General features: G+C 65.6%; 1 protein-coding gene across 2 annotated transcripts; it reads left to right on the top strand.

Annotated features, from left to right (window-relative positions):
• Positions 1 to 237: 237 nt before the first annotated feature.
• On the top strand, positions 238 to 16,383 carry HCRT (hypocretin neuropeptide precursor). Of its 2 annotated transcripts, XM_084222059.1 has the most exons (11): positions 238 to 677; positions 752 to 1,328; positions 1,575 to 1,758; positions 1,847 to 1,918; positions 2,007 to 2,140; positions 2,266 to 2,354; positions 8,678 to 11,167; positions 11,390 to 11,593; positions 12,177 to 12,252; positions 13,597 to 13,706; positions 15,850 to 16,383. In XM_084222059.1, the coding sequence occupies exons 1-11, from the start codon at positions 264 to 266 to the stop codon at positions 16,291 to 16,293; spliced, it is 4,794 nt and encodes a 1,597-aa protein (XP_084078185.1). In that variant the 5' UTR covers positions 238 to 263; the 3' UTR covers positions 16,294 to 16,383. The 2 variants fall into 2 exon arrangements, with proteins under 2 accessions (XP_084078185.1, XP_084078184.1); XM_084222058.1 differs by lacking the exons at positions 238 to 677; positions 752 to 1,328; positions 1,575 to 1,758; ... (5 more) ...; positions 12,177 to 12,252; positions 13,597 to 13,706 and adding an exon at positions 14,005 to 15,419.
• The last annotated feature ends 45 nt before the right edge of the window (positions 16,384 to 16,428 follow it).

Below are 16,428 nucleotides of genomic sequence, written 5' to 3'. Positions count from 1 at the left end.
TCTGTTTTTCCAAAGAAGGAGCTTGCTCTTGATGGAGGGCTAGAGGGCGCTGGTACTGGGGGTTCAATTGTGGCTGAATTCCCCGTCGAGCGGGGGGCCCGGGTGTGCTGTGTAAAGGTGAAAATGAAAATAAAACTGAAGCGGACAGGGGGGCGGCGCCGGGCGCGATAAATCTCCGTCATTTCTGCCGGAGGCGGAATAGCCGCGTGGGTGCGGGGGGTCCGGCGCCGGGTCCCTGCCCGGGGCGGTGTCCGCATTCCGCGATGCTGGTGGCGGTGGCCGTGGCTGTGGCCGTGGCCGTGGTCATGGCTGTCCCCCCGCTACGGCACCTCCTAGTCCGTTTCGCGATGCGCCGCGCCGGGGGCCGGTACCGGCGGCGGCTGGAGGCTCTGGACAGCGACGTGCGGCTGAGCCAGGAGTGGCGGCTGCGGCGCCTGCTAGTCACCGGCACCGGCACGGCCGGCGGTGAGCGCGGAGCTGCGGGAAGCGGGGAGGGAAGGGGTCGGTCCCGTGGTCGCCCTTCTCAGCTTGTGCCTCTCCTGGTAGGCTGGGAGGAGTTCCGGGAGCGGCATCCCCTGGGGCAGCCCTGTCGGGACGAAGCGCCGGAGATTCCGCTTCTCCCGCCGCTTGTCTGGGCTCTGCTCCCCGGCTTCTGGGACACCGACCCCCGGCTGCAGGTACGGGGAGCGGCGGGCGGGGTGGGCGCGGATCCCCGCAGGGTCTGCCCTCCTGACCCGACCCTCCCGCGCAGGGCTCCGTGCTCTACCTGGATGCCCTCGGCGCCGCTTTTCCACGGGCACTGGCCCGCCGGGGCACGGCGCTGCTGCACTGGAGCCGTGGCTGTCCCCGCGCCCCGGCGGGCTGGCCGCTGCCCACCCTGTACTGCACCCCGGCCGCGGCGGCTGAGCTGCCCTCGCGGGCCGCTGCGCTGCGGCTGCAGCTGCTCTTTGCCCTGCGGCAGCGTGCCCTGCATGTGCTGGAGGCCGGGCTGGCAGCCGAGCTGCACGACGCGCTGGTGACCCTGCGCACTGAATGGCCCCGGCTGGCCCAGGAGCTGGAGCTGGGCAGGCTGAGCCCGCAGCCCGGGCTGCCCGAGGAGCTGCGGGAGCAGCTGCAGGCGCTGCTGAGCCCTGCTGTTGCCCGGGCGGCCGAGCTCCGTGCTGAGTGTGCCCGTGGCTTCGAGGGCATCGCGTTGCGTCTGTGGCCGCGGCTGGAGGTGGTGGTGGTGAGGACGATGTATGGCACAGAGCGGCTCTACTGCGACTCCCTCTGCCAGGCCGAGTGCCGGGGGCTGCCCTTCTACTGCCCCTTCTACCAGGCAGCAGGAGGTGAGTGTCCCCCACGCTGGCGTGTCCCCAGGGTGCCCACAGGGAACTGCTGCCCTATGGCAGCACAGATCTCCCTGCCCCAGCAGATGCTGGCGCATCTCTGTGCTGCATTCCCTCCCTGAGAGCTGAAAACAGCTCAGTCCTGGCACCAGCAAAATTCTGCCCCTTGGAGAGGGGTGAGGCTTTTGTGGGCAAGGATGAGGGCAGTCTGGGGAGCTCACATTGCCACATGCTGCCTCTGCCCAGCCCTGCTTGGTGTAAACCTGTGGCCAGCCACGCGAGCGTCCCAATTCATGCTGTGCCCTGACTGGGCTTTCTGTGAGTTCCTGCCCTGCCTGGCCAGCAAGGAGCCACAGACGGTGCTGCTGGATGAGCTCTGCGAGGGCCGTGAGTACGAGCTGGTTGTGACAGCCCAGCCAGGAGAGTACAGGTGCCTCCTTCCTGCTGTGTAGTCCTGGGGAGCTGCCTGCCCCGGCCCCATGCACCCATTTCCCCCTCACACTCCCCCTGCCCTGCAGGTGCCGTACTGGGGAGGTGCTGAAGGTGATTGGCTTCCACAAGCAGTGTCCCGTGGTGGAACCTGTGCGCAGGTGAGGACACCCCAACGGCTGTCCCTCACCTCAGGGAGCTGGGTTACAGCAGGGTGGCAGTGACCCACCCTGTGTCCCTGCACCGTAGGGAGAGCCAGACACTGAGTGTGCGAGGTGAGAGCATCCCTGAGGAGCAGTTCTTCCAGAGCCTGTGCCGCACCCTGATCCTGTGGCCGGGTGCTCGCCTGATTGACTATGTCTGTGTGGAGAGCAGCCTGCTGGGTGAGTTCCCCTGAGCTGTCCAAGCCCTCCTAGAAGTGTAGCTGGCACTGCATGGGGGTCTGCAGCCCTCCTGTGCTGCAGCACAGGAAGCTGGCAGCTTTAACCTACTCATGCTCCTGCTCCAGGTGACTCTTCAGGACCCTGTGCCCCCCACTACGAGGTGTTCATGGAGCTGCAGGGCCTGCGGGACCTGTCGGAGGTGCAGCGCTACAAGGTGAGCAGGACGTGGGCTCTGCTCTGGGGCTGAAGGACACAGCTCTCTGGCAGTGTGGGACCAGCACTATCAGCTGCCCTCTCCTTGCAGCTGGACCAGAGTCTCCAGGAGGATTTCCCCATCTACAAATCCTTCCGCTTCAAGGGCAGCATTGGGCCCCTGCGCCTGCACCTGGTGAGGCCCAGGAGCTTCACCGGCCTGCGGGAAGCACTGGGCTCCCCCGTGCCCATGCCCAGGGTCCTGCACGAAGAGCAGCTGCTGCAGCTCATCCAGGGAGCAGTCATCTCCTAGGGCAGCCTTGGGGCCCCACTGCCCTTCCACCCTGGGGTTCACTTGGCATGCCCCCTCTGAGGAGGGGCCGTGTCCCTGGGGTGGGAGGGCGTGGGGACAAAGGTGCCCAGCCCCAAATGGAGACAGTGAGCTTGCCTGTGATCCGTGACAGCAGCACGCACCAGTGGGCACCACTCAGTGCTGCTGTGGAGACGGAGCAGGAGCTTGGGAGCCTCACGGGGCAGCTGCAGGACCCCCTCACTCAGTGCCTTGGCAGCACCTGCAGTGGAGTGTGTGCCTTTCCCAAGGGACCACTGTGCACCACAGCCCATGGCTGAGGCAGAGGGCTCAGTGGAAACCTGCAGGAGCAGGAGGAGCAGAAGAGCCGTGCCTCATCACTGAGCACCGGGGCCCTGGGGCATTTTGTCCCCTGGCAGGGACACTGCAGGCAGGGCTCAGGTCGCTGGTGGAGGCAGGTGTCACAGAGCAGCCCCAGCTGTGTTTCAGTGCATGTCCACTGGTTTAAGAATAAGCTCCAGTGAGGGCTGCTTTTAATGTTTTAAAAACCAAATGCAAAATAAAGGAGGATTATCTTTTTGAAATAAATAAAGGACTGCACTCTGGGATTGATTTTTTATACTATTATTTTTAATCTTCATTAAAGAGATTGCTCAAGCAATCTGACTGCTTTGGGGGCTGAGGAGTTGCTGCTGTTCTCAGGGGTCCTGGGGAAGGGGCAGCCATGAATATTTAACCAGCTGAGCACTCTGGGGGCACCAGGCTCTTTGTGCCTTTGAGGCACATGTGTGCCATCGGGAGGGACTGGTCATTTCCCCTCCTGCTCATTAAGGGTTATTTCAAGGGCTGGTGAGGGCGTGTGGGGCACCTGCTGTGCCGCAGCTGCTGCTGGTGGGCAGGAGATGATGTCTTGAGCAAGGCTCACACAAAGCAAAGCATCCCCATCCAGGGATGAACCTGGCTGAGGCACTCCCATCCCTGCTGGAAAAACCTGGAGCAAAATTTCTGCTCCAGATCGGGGAGAAGCTTTGCCTTGGGCTGGGAGCACCCCAAAACAAAAGCCTGGAGCTCCGTGCGTGGCAGAGCCGTGCGGGGCCGGGGCTGCGCTGGGCGGCTCTGCTCGCACTGCCATGCCTGGGTACCACCCCGGTGGGAGGGGAGGCTGCTGGGGTGGAACCCGCTGGGCAGGGCCAGGCTGCTGAGTGCCCGGCTGGCTTTGGATGCCAGGCTGCAGGGAGGGTGCAAGGTCGATTTCAGTGCCCGGCCGCAGGGAGCAGCTTGTTTTGGGTGCAGGCTCATTTGTGCTGTGGTACCAAGGCTAGAGGGTGCGGGTGCCCGGCTGAAGGGTGCCCGGCTGGGTTTGCGTGCCCGGCCGCAGGGTGCGGGCTCGGCCGGGGTCCCACCGGGATGGGGCGGCTGCCGGGCCCGGGCGCTGCGGTGCTGGGCGGAGGCCGGGGATGCTCCGGCGGTGGAAGGTGCCGGTGCCCGGTGCCCGTCCGCGCGCTCCGCCGCTGCAGCCCGGGGCGAGGGGGCCGCGCCGTCCCCGTCCCCATCCCCGCCGCGTCCCCGCCCCCGGCCCGGCCCGTCCCCTCCTCCCGGCCGCGCCGCCTCCCGCCCGCTCCGCCACTGAGCCCGCAGCAGCGGCGGCGGCGGGCGCAGGCTCCGGGCGCCCCGGGGCCCCGCGGCGGCCGCTGCCCTGAGGCCGCGGGGGATGGCGGAGGGGCCCCGGGGCGCTCCGTCGCCGGGCTCGCCCCGCCCCGCCGCGCCGCTGCCCAACGGGCCCCGCGGCGGCGGCGGCGGCGGCAGCCCCGGCTCGGGCTCAGGCAGCAGCAGCCGCGAGGACTCGGCGGAGCGGAGCCCCGCGCCCGCCGCGCCCCGGGCCAGCATCATGAAGGTGAGAGCCCCGCACCGGCGACGCACCGGGCCGGCCCCCCCGCGCCCCGGGCCCTGCACCTGCGCAGCGCTGGGGTGCCGAGCCGTGTCCCCGAGCCGAGCCCCGCGTCCCCCCGCACCGGTTCTGTCCGCCGCTCCTCGCTTCCCCTGTGCCCGTGCAGCGGCTCCGAGGAGCTGCAGAGCAGCCGCATCCCCGGGCGACCGAGGGTCGCCACCTGCCCGCGGTGCTGGGTCACACCGGGACTGACACAGCGTCCTCGCGCCCTGCCCGGACTCAGGGTCCCCAAGGGCACAATCTGGCCCGGCCCGGCTCTGTGGAGTGTCTGTGGGTCGGGCTGTCAAGTGCCACGGCCACGCTGCAGCATCACCCGCTCCCGCTCAGGACACCCCTGGGTTCCCGTGAGAAGATGCCCGCTCCCGCCCCTCGAGCAGCTTCTGCTCTCCCGGGCTCTCCTGACAAACACTGAGCCTCGGGCCTGGCCTCACCAGCTCGCAGTCTGCTCCCAACACCCGGTGTTGGTGCTGCCGGGCCGTGGTGGGGCCGGGGTCCAGGGAGGGTCTCGGGGGTCTCCCACCTGGGTGGGCAGCGGATCACACGTGTGCTTTCCTAAATGAACGCCCCTGATTGTGCTGATGCCAGCGGTACTCGCTGACACAATAGGTCACGTCCGCCCGGGACTCGCCTCCCTGCTCCCGGCAGCCTATTTTAAGCTGGGATTGCTCCGGTGCTATTAATACCCCGTGAGGGGGCTGTTTCCCTGGTGCCCCAGCCCCACTGTTCCGTCCCTGGGATCCAGTTTTCTGGGCAGCAGTGTCAGGACGCCGAGTTCTGCCTGGGCTCTCGCTGCAAACTGTTGCGGGGGCGGCCGGGCTGTGCCCACGCGGGGCCGGCACGGAGCCCTGCCGGTGCTCCCGTGCAGCCAGAGGCTGCTGCCGGTGCTCCGTCTGTGCCCGCTTTCCTTGGGGACCTTGCCAGCGTCGCCTGCTCCTCCCGGGACGGACCAGCATCCTTCCTTGCCCAGGGACCATCCGTGGGCACGGCGGGCTGGGGGTGGTGAACCTCTCTCGCTTGTCGCCGGGCCGGGCACATCGCTGTCACCACCTGCGTCACCGCGGGGTTTGGCCTCACGTGAAGGTCGGGTGGCCCAGGGCCAGCGCTGGCCCGGGGGGAGGTCAGACCCGAGCAGTGTCCCCAGCTTGTGCTGATCCCTTGTGCATCTCCGGGTCCATCCGGGGCCTGAGAAGCAGTGGAGGCACATGTGGAAAGAGCTGCCGGCTCTGTTATTTTTTGGGATTTCCAGAAAACGCTGGAGGAGTGAATCTGAAAGTGCGACTCACGGGCTGTGTGGAGACAGGGGGGCCTGGAGCAGCAGGGCTCAGAGCTGCAGTGTCCCTGTGCCCTGGCTAGAGGACCTGCTCCCTTCTTTCTTTTCAGCCTGAAAGCAGAGGGGGCTGGCGGTCCTGTGGGCTGGGAGGATGCTGGAGAAGGTATTGGATCTGTTCTTCCCTGCTGCAGGAGGTGTCCCTTCCCCAGCACTGCTGTTCTGTCCCCTGAGCCCCCTTCCCGTTGTGTGCCAGCCCCAGGAGCTGTGTGGTGCCTCTGCCGGGATCTGACTCCATGGCCCCTCGCAGGGGAGTGGCAGCTGGTGCCGCGGGGAGTGGATGTGTCAGTCGCTCTCTTGTTGGCAGGGAACAAACGACGGTAGAAAAGCCCTGACTGTGCCTGGTCTCCCACTCCCTCAGCTCCGGGGCTGCTGCCTGCCCGCACCCCTGCCCACGCTGCCCAGGCTGGGATAGGGGTAGTGGGGACACCCGGGACCTGGGGAATTCAGCTGCAGATGAATCACATCACGGCCCGATCGGGGGATAAAGGGGAGGGAGGGACAACTGATGGGCCCTTCTCCATCCCGTGCTTTGAGAGCGGTTTGTGTGGCCGGTAACCGTGGCTGTCACGTGGAGGCTGAGATTAGGGCATCAGCACTCACCAGGGCACTAATGCAGGAGATAATTGGCTGAAGAGGCGCTTAACACATGCTGCAGAGCTGAGCAGGACAGGCAGCAGGGCTGAACGTGCCCTCCGTGCGAGCCCACGCTCACCGCTGGCATCGTGGTTGGCACTGGCGTCGTGGTCTGTGCTTTGCTCTGTGGAGCCCTGCCTACTCCCTGCCAGCTCGGTGGCACAGTGAGCAGGATCCCTGCTCTGGCTGGAGCTCTGCCCTCTCTCTGGGGGTGTTCTGTGCTGTCATGGCCATGGGTGCCGTGTCCTCCCTGCTCCGCTGCTGCCTTACTCATCGCCTGCCTGCGCTGCTCCTGCTGCGCCTCTCCCAGCGCTTGGTGGGCTTGAAGATCACCTGGAGCAGCCTGGAAGGGGCTGCCAGGGAGCAGAGGCACTTCTCTGCCGGTCCCCAGGCTGCAAAGAGGAGCAAAGGGCAGCTGCAGACGGGAAACTCCTCGCATCCCCTGCTCGCTGCTTGCCCGTGCAGGGGGAGAAGCAGAACCTGCAGGGTGCTCTCGGGTCTGTGCCACACATCTGCACCCCAAAGTGCTGCAGCGGGCAACACGGCCCCTGTCTAAGCCTGGGAGGGTGGGGGTCTGCAGGGAGGGCGTCTGGGCAGTTTGGGTGGTGGGGCACCGGCAGGGCTGGTGCCGGTGGGGTGTGTCTGGCTGCCTGCGGCGGGCACAGCTGGAAGCAGGTCCGTGGCGCTGGGTGCTCGCAGGCCCCCCGCCCGTGTTTCCTTTCCGGATGGATTTCCTGTTTTCAGCTGTGGGGCCCGGTGCGGAGCTGCGCGGGGTGGGTGCGCCGGGCGGGGAGCGGGTCCGCGGGGAGGCGGGGGTCCACGAGGGGCGGCCTCGGTGCCCATCGGAGGGGGCTGGGGCTGGGGCTGCCTCTCACTGGGGCGCTCAGATTGCAGCATGCAGGAAGCATCCGGCGTCGGGTCCTTCCCCGCAGGGCTGGCCGATGGCGTGACCTGCCGCTGAGCGCCTGCCGACCCGGGATGGCTGGCACCGAGGCACAGTCCTGGAGCTGGGCCAGCTCCCTGGAGCAATCTGGCAGCGAGAGGATGCGAACAGCCACCACATCCGAGCTCCAGGATAGGAGGATGTGCCTGCCTCTAACAAGGGGCTGAGGGCTGGTGCAGGTTCCTCCTTCCCTGGGCCTTTGTGTCCCAGGCATCCTTGGAGGATTCCCCATTCCCTGGGGAAACTGTACATCCTTTCGTGTGACTTATCCAAATGCCCTTGGCTGTGGCTGCCTGACCCTGTGGGGCAGATCCCGACCCTCCAGGACCAGGATGTGCTTGCCCAGGTGCAGCCCCGTGTGGGAGCTGTGGAAACTCCTGGAGCACTGGAGGGGAGCAACCCCTCACCTCCGACCTGGGCAGCTGAGCAGGACCTGCCTCTGACAGAGACACCACCAGATTAGAGGTGACTCACCATAATCTTGAAGAAGTGGATTAAATCTCCTCCTACTGTGCTACTTAATGAAATCCATCCCATAATACACTCCTGGCCCTGCTGTTCCCCCTTATCCCCTGCCAGCCCCGTGGCAGCTGGGTCCCCCCTCCCTGTGGGAGGCAGGGCAGAGTGTGGGCACGAGGTGCTGGCAGCAAACAGCCCGTGCCATCGTGACCCTGCGCTCTGTGGGACACGGCCGTGGTTGTCCCCAGCCCGTGGCACTGGCAGGGGCTGTCCTGCCCCACTCCTCTCACAGAAGAGTGGGGGAGCTCTCTTGGGCTCCCTAGGAGCAGCTCTGCCCCTGCATCACATGCTGGGTGTCTGTTTTCCTCTGCTCCCCAGGCCAAGCAGACAGGGGCTGTGCTGGGCTGCTGGCGCACGGCTGTGCCTGTGAGGGTGAGCAAGCAGCGGGGAAGGATCCAGCTCAGGGCCAGGAGCAGGAAGGAAGGAAGGAAAGCAGAGTTAAAATAAGCCAGGCAGTGAGCTGTGAGGGAAGCCAGGGCTGGAGCTGGCTCCCAGCCCCCAGAAGAGGGGCGGACTGGAGTGCACTGGGCTTAGCGTGGTGCTGGGGCACCGTGGGGCAGTGCTGGGGTGGGGGGACCATGGGGCAGGAGGATGCCCGGAGCTGGTGGGGTGTGTGCTGCCCGGCTGTCCCTGACGGCTCTGCCCCTTTCCCACCCTGGCAGGATGGCTCTCGGCAGCGGCCCCCACACAAGAAGAAGACAGTGTCCTTCAGCTCCATGCCCAATGACCGCAAGATCAACAGCACAGCTGCCTGCATCTCGCTGATGCTGGAGGGCTGCGAGCTGAAGAAGGTGCGCTCCAACTCCCGCATGTACAGCCGCTTCTTCGTGCTGGACGCCGACATGCGCTCCGTGCGCTGGGAGCCCTCCAAGAAGGACTCAGAAAAGGCCAAGATTGAGATCAAATCGGTCAAAGAGGTGAGGGTGGGCAAGAAGACGCCTGTCCTGCGCAGCAATGGCCTCTCCGACCAGTTCCCCGACGAGTGCGCCTTCTCCATCATCTACGGGGACAACTACGAGTCCCTGGACCTGGTGGCCAGCTCGGCAGATGTGGTGAGTGCCTGGGTGATGGGGCTGCGCTATCTGGTGTCCTACGGGAAGCACAGCCCTGAGGCACCTGGGACTGGCCACCCCAGCCTCCGGACGTCCTGGATCTCCTCTGTCTTCGACCTGGCTGACCTGGAGAAGTCTGGCCGCATCCCCGTGTCCCGGGCTGTGCAGCTGATCAAAGCGCTCAACCCTGGCATGAAGACCTCCACCATCGAGCTGAAGTTCAAGGAGCTGCAGAAGGCCAGTGAGCGTCCTGGCACGGACGTGGCCTGTGACCTCTTCGTGGAGGCATACTGCGAGCTCTGCACCCGCCCTGAGATCTTTTTCCTGCTGGTCCAGTTCTCCAGCAACAAGGAATACCTGGGTGTGAAGGACCTGCTGATGTTCCTGGAGGTGGAGCAGGGCATGGAGGGGGTGACAGAGGAGAAGTGCTTGGAGATCGTCAGCAAGTACGAGCCCTCCAAGGAGGGCCGGGAGAAGGGCTACCTGGCCATTGATGGCTTCACACGTTACCTGCTCTCTGCTGACTGCTCCATCTTTGACCCCCAGCACCGCAAGGTCTGCCAGGACATGGCTCAGCCCCTCTCCCATTACTACATTAGCTCTGCCCACAGCGCCTGCCTGCTGGAGGACAACTTCTGGGGTCGCTCAGACATCAGTGGCTACATCAGTGCCCTCGGCCTGGGCTGCCGCAGCATCGAGCTGGTGCTGTGGGACGGCCCCGAGGGTGAGCCCGTGGTCTACACCAGCCCCTCGGCTGCCTCCTGCGTGCCCTTCCGTGCCGTGGTGGGGCTGATCGACCAGCACGCCTTCACTGCCTCCGCCTACCCCCTCATCCTCTGCCTGGTGGTGCGCTGCTCGGCGCCCCAGCAGCGGCTCGCTGCCCAGTGCCTGCGCAAGACGCTGGGGGAGAAGCTGTACCTGGAGCCCCCCAACCCCGTGGCCTCCTACCTGCCCTCCCCGGAGGAGCTCAAGGGCCGCATCCTCATCAAGGGCAAGAAGCTGCCGCCCACCTGCGAGGACAGCGAGGGGGAGGTGTCGGACGAGGAGGAAGGCTGGGAGCTGGCGCGACGATTGGGCCAGGAGGACCGGGAGGCACCGGAGGGAGGCGGCCTGAGGCGGGTGCGCCTCAGCCGTGAGCTCTCGGAGCTGGTGAGCCTCTGCCAGGCAGTGCCCTTCCAGGACTTCGAGAGCTCAAGACGTGGGCAGCGCTACTGGGAGATGTGCTCCTTCAGCGAGGTGGAGGCGGGACGCTTCGCCAACGAGTGCCCGGCCGAGCTGGTCAGCTACAACAAGCGGTTCCTGTCCCGCATCTACCCCAGCCCCATGCGCATCGACGCCAGCAACATGAACCCCCAGGACTTCTGGAAGTGCGGCTGCCAGATGGTGGCCATGAACTACCAGACCCCAGGGCTCATGATGGACCTGAACGCGGGCTGGTTCCGGCAGAACGGGGCCTGTGGCTACGTCCTCCGCCCGGCCATCATGCGGGAGGAGGTCTCCTACTTCAGTGCCAACGCCAAGGACTCCCTGCCCGGCGTGCCTGCCCAGCTCCTACACCTCAAGGTCATCAGCGGGCAGAATCTCCCCAAGCCCAAGGGCTCGGGGGCCAAGGGGGAGGTCGTGGAGCCCTACGTGTGTGCTGAAATCCACGGCATCCCGGCCGACTGCGCCGAGCACCGCACCAAGACAGCCCTGCAGAGCGGGGACAACCCCATCTTCGACGAGAGCCTGGAGTTCCAGATCAACCTGCCGGAGCTGGCCGTCCTGCGCTTCGTCGTGCTGGACGATGACTACATCGGGGACGAGTTCATTGCCCAGTACACCATCCCCTTCGAGTGCCTGCAGCCCGGCTACCGCCACGTCCCCCTCCAGTCGCTGGCCGGGGAGCCCCTGCCCCACGCCACCCTCTTTGTGCACGTGGCCATCACCGACCGCCGCGGCGGGGGCAAGGGGCACCGCCGGGGGCTGGCAGGGCGCCGGGGCCGCCGGGTGCGGGAGTACACCTCCACCAAGGCCACCGGCATCAAAGCCATCGATGAAGTCTTCCGGACGGCCACGCAGCCGCTGAGGGAGGCCACTGACCTGCGGGAGAATGTGCAGGTAGGACCCTGCAGAGGCACCAGGGGACTTGGTTTCTTCAGGGGAGGATGGGGTTGGGCTGAGAGAGGTGGGGAGCCAGGCTATCCCCCATTTCCTGGGGGATGTGAGTGAGGAGCCTTACCTGGAGCAGAGAGCTGTGGGAAATGGGAGCATTCCTGTGTTGGAGGGGCTCCTGGGGGTCCTCCCAGCTGAACTCCTGACAGTGGACACTGGTCTCTGCAGAATGCCTTGGTGTCCTTCAAGGAGCTGTGTGGGCTGACACCCGCTGCCAATATGAAGCAGTGCATCCTGACGGTGTCCACGTGGCTGCTGCACAGTGACAGCGCACCCAGCGTCACCCTCAACCTGGCAGAGCAGTACCCCCCCATGGAGGCCCAGGGCCCCATCCCCGACCTGCTGCGCAAGGTCCTCACTGCCTACGAGACAGTAAGTGCCACCCTGCCAGGGCCTGGCTCCTTGGGGAGGCTCCCTGGGATCAGTGGCACTGGCATCAGCACCCAGTGGTGGTGCAGGTTTTCTGGGATGAGCCTGAGTAGGTTTTATGGGATGAACCCAGGCAGGTTTTGTGGGATGGATCAGAAGGTCCAAGGATGGGGAACCCTGAACTCACTGTACCCATCCTGGGGCAGGGGGCTGCATGAGGGCTGCCCAGGGAGGAGTCTTGCCAAGACACAGGCTTGCCCTGCTCAGTCCGACCCTCGGACACTGCAGCTCTACCCCGTGCCTGCACTGCCTGTGCCTTGCCCTGGTCCCACCAGGTGGGAGAAATCCCATTAACAGCCCCAGCCAGAGCTGCTTCCTTCCTTTGTGTTGAAGGGAACCTGGCCATTGGCCACGTGCTGGTCACACCACGCCCGGCCGTGTGTGGTGAGGTGGGAAGGGCCAGACCCCAGGCACTGTTCTGGTTCAGGGAGCAGCCCCTGCTGAGCCCTGTCTCCCCATCCTCTTGGCCAGGAGGCACAGGGTCAGGGCTGCCCAGCTGCTCACATTGCCCCTCTCCTCTCCCTAGATGATCCAGACCAGCCGGACGCTGATCGAGTCTGCCGACGCCGTGTACGGGAAGCTCATCCAGGCACAGCAGGCAGGTGGGTCCTGGAGGGCAGCCCCAGCTCCACCACAGCTCTGCCTGTGGACCCAGGCGCGTCCTGGGGGGCTCAGGGCTTCCTGCACTGGGGCAGGGGGTGGGTGGGTGGGTGGGCTGCAGAGCTGTGTGGTAGGGAGCAAGCAGAGTGGGGGAGGCTGATGAGGAAGCGGGGAAGAGTCATTAGCTGTCAAACGCCAGAACATAATTAGTGCCAGAAATAACAGGCTGGGGCTGACAGCAGAAATGGCAACTGAGTGTTAAGACTTCCCAAACACATGGCAGAACCCACACAGGCAGGTGCTGCTGCTGCCTGCCCTGGTCCTCTCTGCAGGTGCCCCCACTCTGGCAGCTGCCGGGGACCTCTGGCCCCACTCCAGGCCCCTCTGTTGGCTGTGACCACACAGGGACAGCCCCCCCAGCTCCAGAGGCTTCTGTGGACTCCCTTTGGGGCTTGGAGAGTGCCAGGAGCTGGAGAGCCTTGGGAAGAAGGAGGGGGCCCTGCTCTGCTGTCCCTGCCATGCCAGCCTTGCTGCCAGCAGCCGTGTTTGTTCCCTGCCCACGCGGCAGACGGAAATCCCCCCCAAACTCTTGGCTCAGCTCTGCCACTGCTGCCAGCCCTGGGGGAGTGGAGCAGTGGGGCACAAGCTGCAGGGCACAGATTGGTGCTGTGCCCTCCTGCATGGCAGGAGCAGAGCGATTCTGGGGTGTGCAGCCCATTGGGCTGGTGGCAGGCAGCAATTTGGCAGCTGCAGCCCCCACCCCCGTGCCCTGGTGGTCCCTGCTTTCACCCTGGCCGTGCTGCGGACGAGCTGCTGTGGTGCTGGTACCCGGCTGGCAGGAGCTGGGCCCCGGGGAGCTGTGGGCTGTGGGCGGGCTGATTGGCAGCGCCGGGGCGAGGGAGCTGCGTGGGAGCCCTCGCGTGGGCCCCGAGCCGCTGCTGCGTCACCGGGGTAAATATAGCACCCACTCACGGGGGTGGCACGTGGGGCACAGCCATGGGGGGGTCTGCTGGCCCTGCTCTGAATCCCCCCCAGATGAGCCATGGAGTGCAAGAGTTGTGCTTCTGCCCAGGGTCTTCACTGCCCTTCCAGGTCTCGTGGTGTCTGGGTTCAGAACGGCCACAGGGTGCAGCTGACAGTGGTGCTGGGAAGTTGGGGGGTCCATTGGCCCATCATTTGAGGCATGGAGGATTCTTGAGGCTGCTGGGGCAATGGGGAGCTCACCCAGCCTGCAATCCCATGGTGGGCAAAGGGCATCCCACTGGCTTGGTCCCTGTTGTCTGTGGGTGGTGGCTGTCCCCGTGCCAACATCCCTGCACGCCCTGAGCACCTCTCCCGACAACCAGGGATGGATTTCCACAAGGAGCTGCACCGCATCGAGACCAAGGAAGGGCTGCGGGGCCGCAAGCTGCAGAAGGCGCTGGAGAGCTTTGCCTGGAACATCACTGTCCTCAAGGTGAGGGACGAGGGCTGCGTGGACACTCCTGCCCTGCCCTGCCCTGCCCTGCCCTGCCCCGGCACCCTCCTGCCTCCACCCTAACACATCCCCCGATATCTCCTCCCCCAGGGCCAGGCTGACCTCCTCAAACACGCCAAGGCGGAGGCGCTGGACAACCTGTGGCAGATCCACAATGCTGGACAGTCCTGCGGCATCGGCAGGAACGGATCAGCCTCGCCCGAGCCCTCTCGGCTGCAAGCCCCGCTGGAGCCTATCCCTGAGACAGACGGAGGTGGCGACACAGCGTCCTGCTGACCCCGGTCTGGGGCTCGGGGCCCGGACTGAGCAGCCCTGGCTGCAGGAGCCGGGAGAAGGGAGCCCCAGCCTGCCTGGGGAACGTCTATGAGGCTGGGTGCCCGTGCTCTGCCTTGTTGAGGGGCTTGCACCAGAATTCAGTGGAGAGCGTGGGGAGAGATGTCCCTGCTCCCTCTTGCCCTGCCAAGCTCCCAGAGGACTCATCCGTCCCCTCCATCTGCTTCTGGAGCCGGTTCTCTGCCGAGGGGCCAGCGGGGATGCTGGTACCCAGTGTGCATGTACCCCCAGCCCCCTGTGCCAGAAGCCACTTGGAAAAACAGCCCCAGGTCTGGGCTCCTGCCCACCCTCCCCAGGGCTGCAGGCTTGGCCTCTACCAGCCCTGGGGAAAACCTGGCTGGCGGAAGGATCCTGGTGACTCCTGTCACCTCCACAGCATCCCTGGGGTCCCCACTATGCAGAGGGGCTGGGAGGCTCTCTGGTGCAGCAGATGCTTCTGGCATCAGGGAAATGTTTGTGTTCAACCCCAGGGCAAGGGAGCTCAGCACAAGCAAAGGCTGGAGGTGCTCTGGGCTCGGCCTGGGGCTGTGGAGTGTTATAAAGAGTGCAAGAGCCTCCCTGGTGCCCTGTGGCTCCCTCTGTGCAGCACCAGGATGGGACGGTGTCACCAAAGGGGATGGAGGGTGGCACCGGGTACAGGACCCTGGTGGCACTATCCCTTCCTGGCACCAGGTACAGGACCCTGGTGGCACTATCTCTCCCTGGCACCAGGTACAGGACCCTGGTGGCACTATCCCTTCCTGGCACCGGGTACAGGACCCTGGTGGCACTATCTCTCCCTGGCACCAGGTACAGGACCCTGGTGGCACTATCCCTCCCTGGCACCAGGTACAGGACCCTGGTGGCACTATCCCTTCCTGGCACCAGGTACAGGACCCTGGTGGCACTATCCCTTCCTGGCACCAGCCAAGCACAGGGTGACGGCTCTCCACGTCAGTGAGGGAGCTGTGCAGCTGCTGGCACCCCTTTGTTCAGGGGGTTAATTAGCCTAATGGGGCTCTGAGCAGCGGCCAGAACTGACCTTCAGCCCCTTTGTGCCAGCCCAGCAGCACAGCCCGAGGGCAATTATGGCCTCATTAGTGCCAGGCACCCCTTGCAGTGAGCACCCTCACAATGGGGAGCTGCAAATGAGGGGAAAGGCCTGGATGGTCTCCGGGCTACCGGCCACAGCCTCCCACGTCTCCCAGACACCAGCTGCTCCCCCTGGCCCAGGTATTTTTGGCAGCCCTATTGTGCTGGGGCCTATAAAGTGGCAGTGGCAGTGCAGGGGGCTGTGCTGTCAGCTGCCTGATGGGACATGCCCCAGAGCTGCTCGGCCACATGAAGACCCCAGGAAGGATGGAGGTGCCCAACACCAAGGTGGGGCTGGGGTGCTGCAGCACCTGGGGATGAGAGATCAGTGATGGGTGGGAGGGCCTGGTCGGTTTCTTGGGAAGTTCCAAGTCTGCAGCAAATCCCTGGGAATCCCTGACTGATGAGGGGACTGCTTGGGAGGGAGCTGGGCATGCAATTCCTGCAGCATGGGTGCTTTCACTGCTTGTCCTGTAGCACTGGACAGCGAGAGGAGGGAGTTTGTGTGCTGGAGCAGGGCAGGGGTGCAGTGAGCACACCCACATCTGGCTGCTGGCCGGGACACAGGTGAGGGTGCAGGCAGCAAAGGGTGAGGCTCCAGGTGCGCCTCGGGTGTGGCGCTGAGCCAGGAGGGCAGGGTGGAACACCACGGAGAGGGGACAGTCCTGGGCTGGGCAGTCCCCCCTCTCTGCCCTAACGCTGCCCGTTGCTCCGGCAGCCCCGGCGAGCTGCCTGCCTCCTGCTCCTGCTCCTGCTCTGCTCCCTGGCCGCCGCCCGGCAGAACCTGCCCCACTGCTGCCGGCAGAAGACCTGCTCCTGCCGCGTCTACGACCTCCTGCACGGCATGGGCAACCACGCCGCCGGCATCCTCACGCTGGGCAAGAGGAAGAGCGTTCCCCTGGCTTTCCAGAGCCGGCTCTACCGCCTGCTCCACGGCTCCGGCAACCACGCTGCGGGCATCCTCACCATGGGCAAGCGCGGGCAGCACTCGGGCACCGCCTGCCGCGACGCGCTGGGCTGCCCTGCGGGCACGGTCGCCCAGCCGACAGCGGTGCCGCGGGGCGCTGCCACCAGCCCTGAGGGCCCCAGGGAGTGCCAGGGACACTCAGGGAAGGACCTGAGCACCGGCCAGGCCCAGGGAGCCGCAAGGAGCTTTTACTGAACGGGATGGGGGCAGCGGGACACAGAGGGGATCCCTGGCAGGATGGACTGCGGGGACACACGGCCGGAGCTCGGTGTAAATAGCACTTTTAGATACCTCCTCCCTGCCCTGGCCCTGGCCCAGCCTGCTCAGGGC

The sequence above is a fragment of the Fringilla coelebs genome (genome assembly GCF_963513975.1).
Source record: "Fringilla coelebs genome assembly, chromosome: 27".
Lineage (NCBI taxonomy): Eukaryota > Metazoa > Chordata > Aves > Passeriformes > Fringillidae > Fringilla > Fringilla coelebs.
Note: the sequence above shows the minus strand (reverse complement) of the source record. Positions and strands in the feature narration are given on the sequence as shown.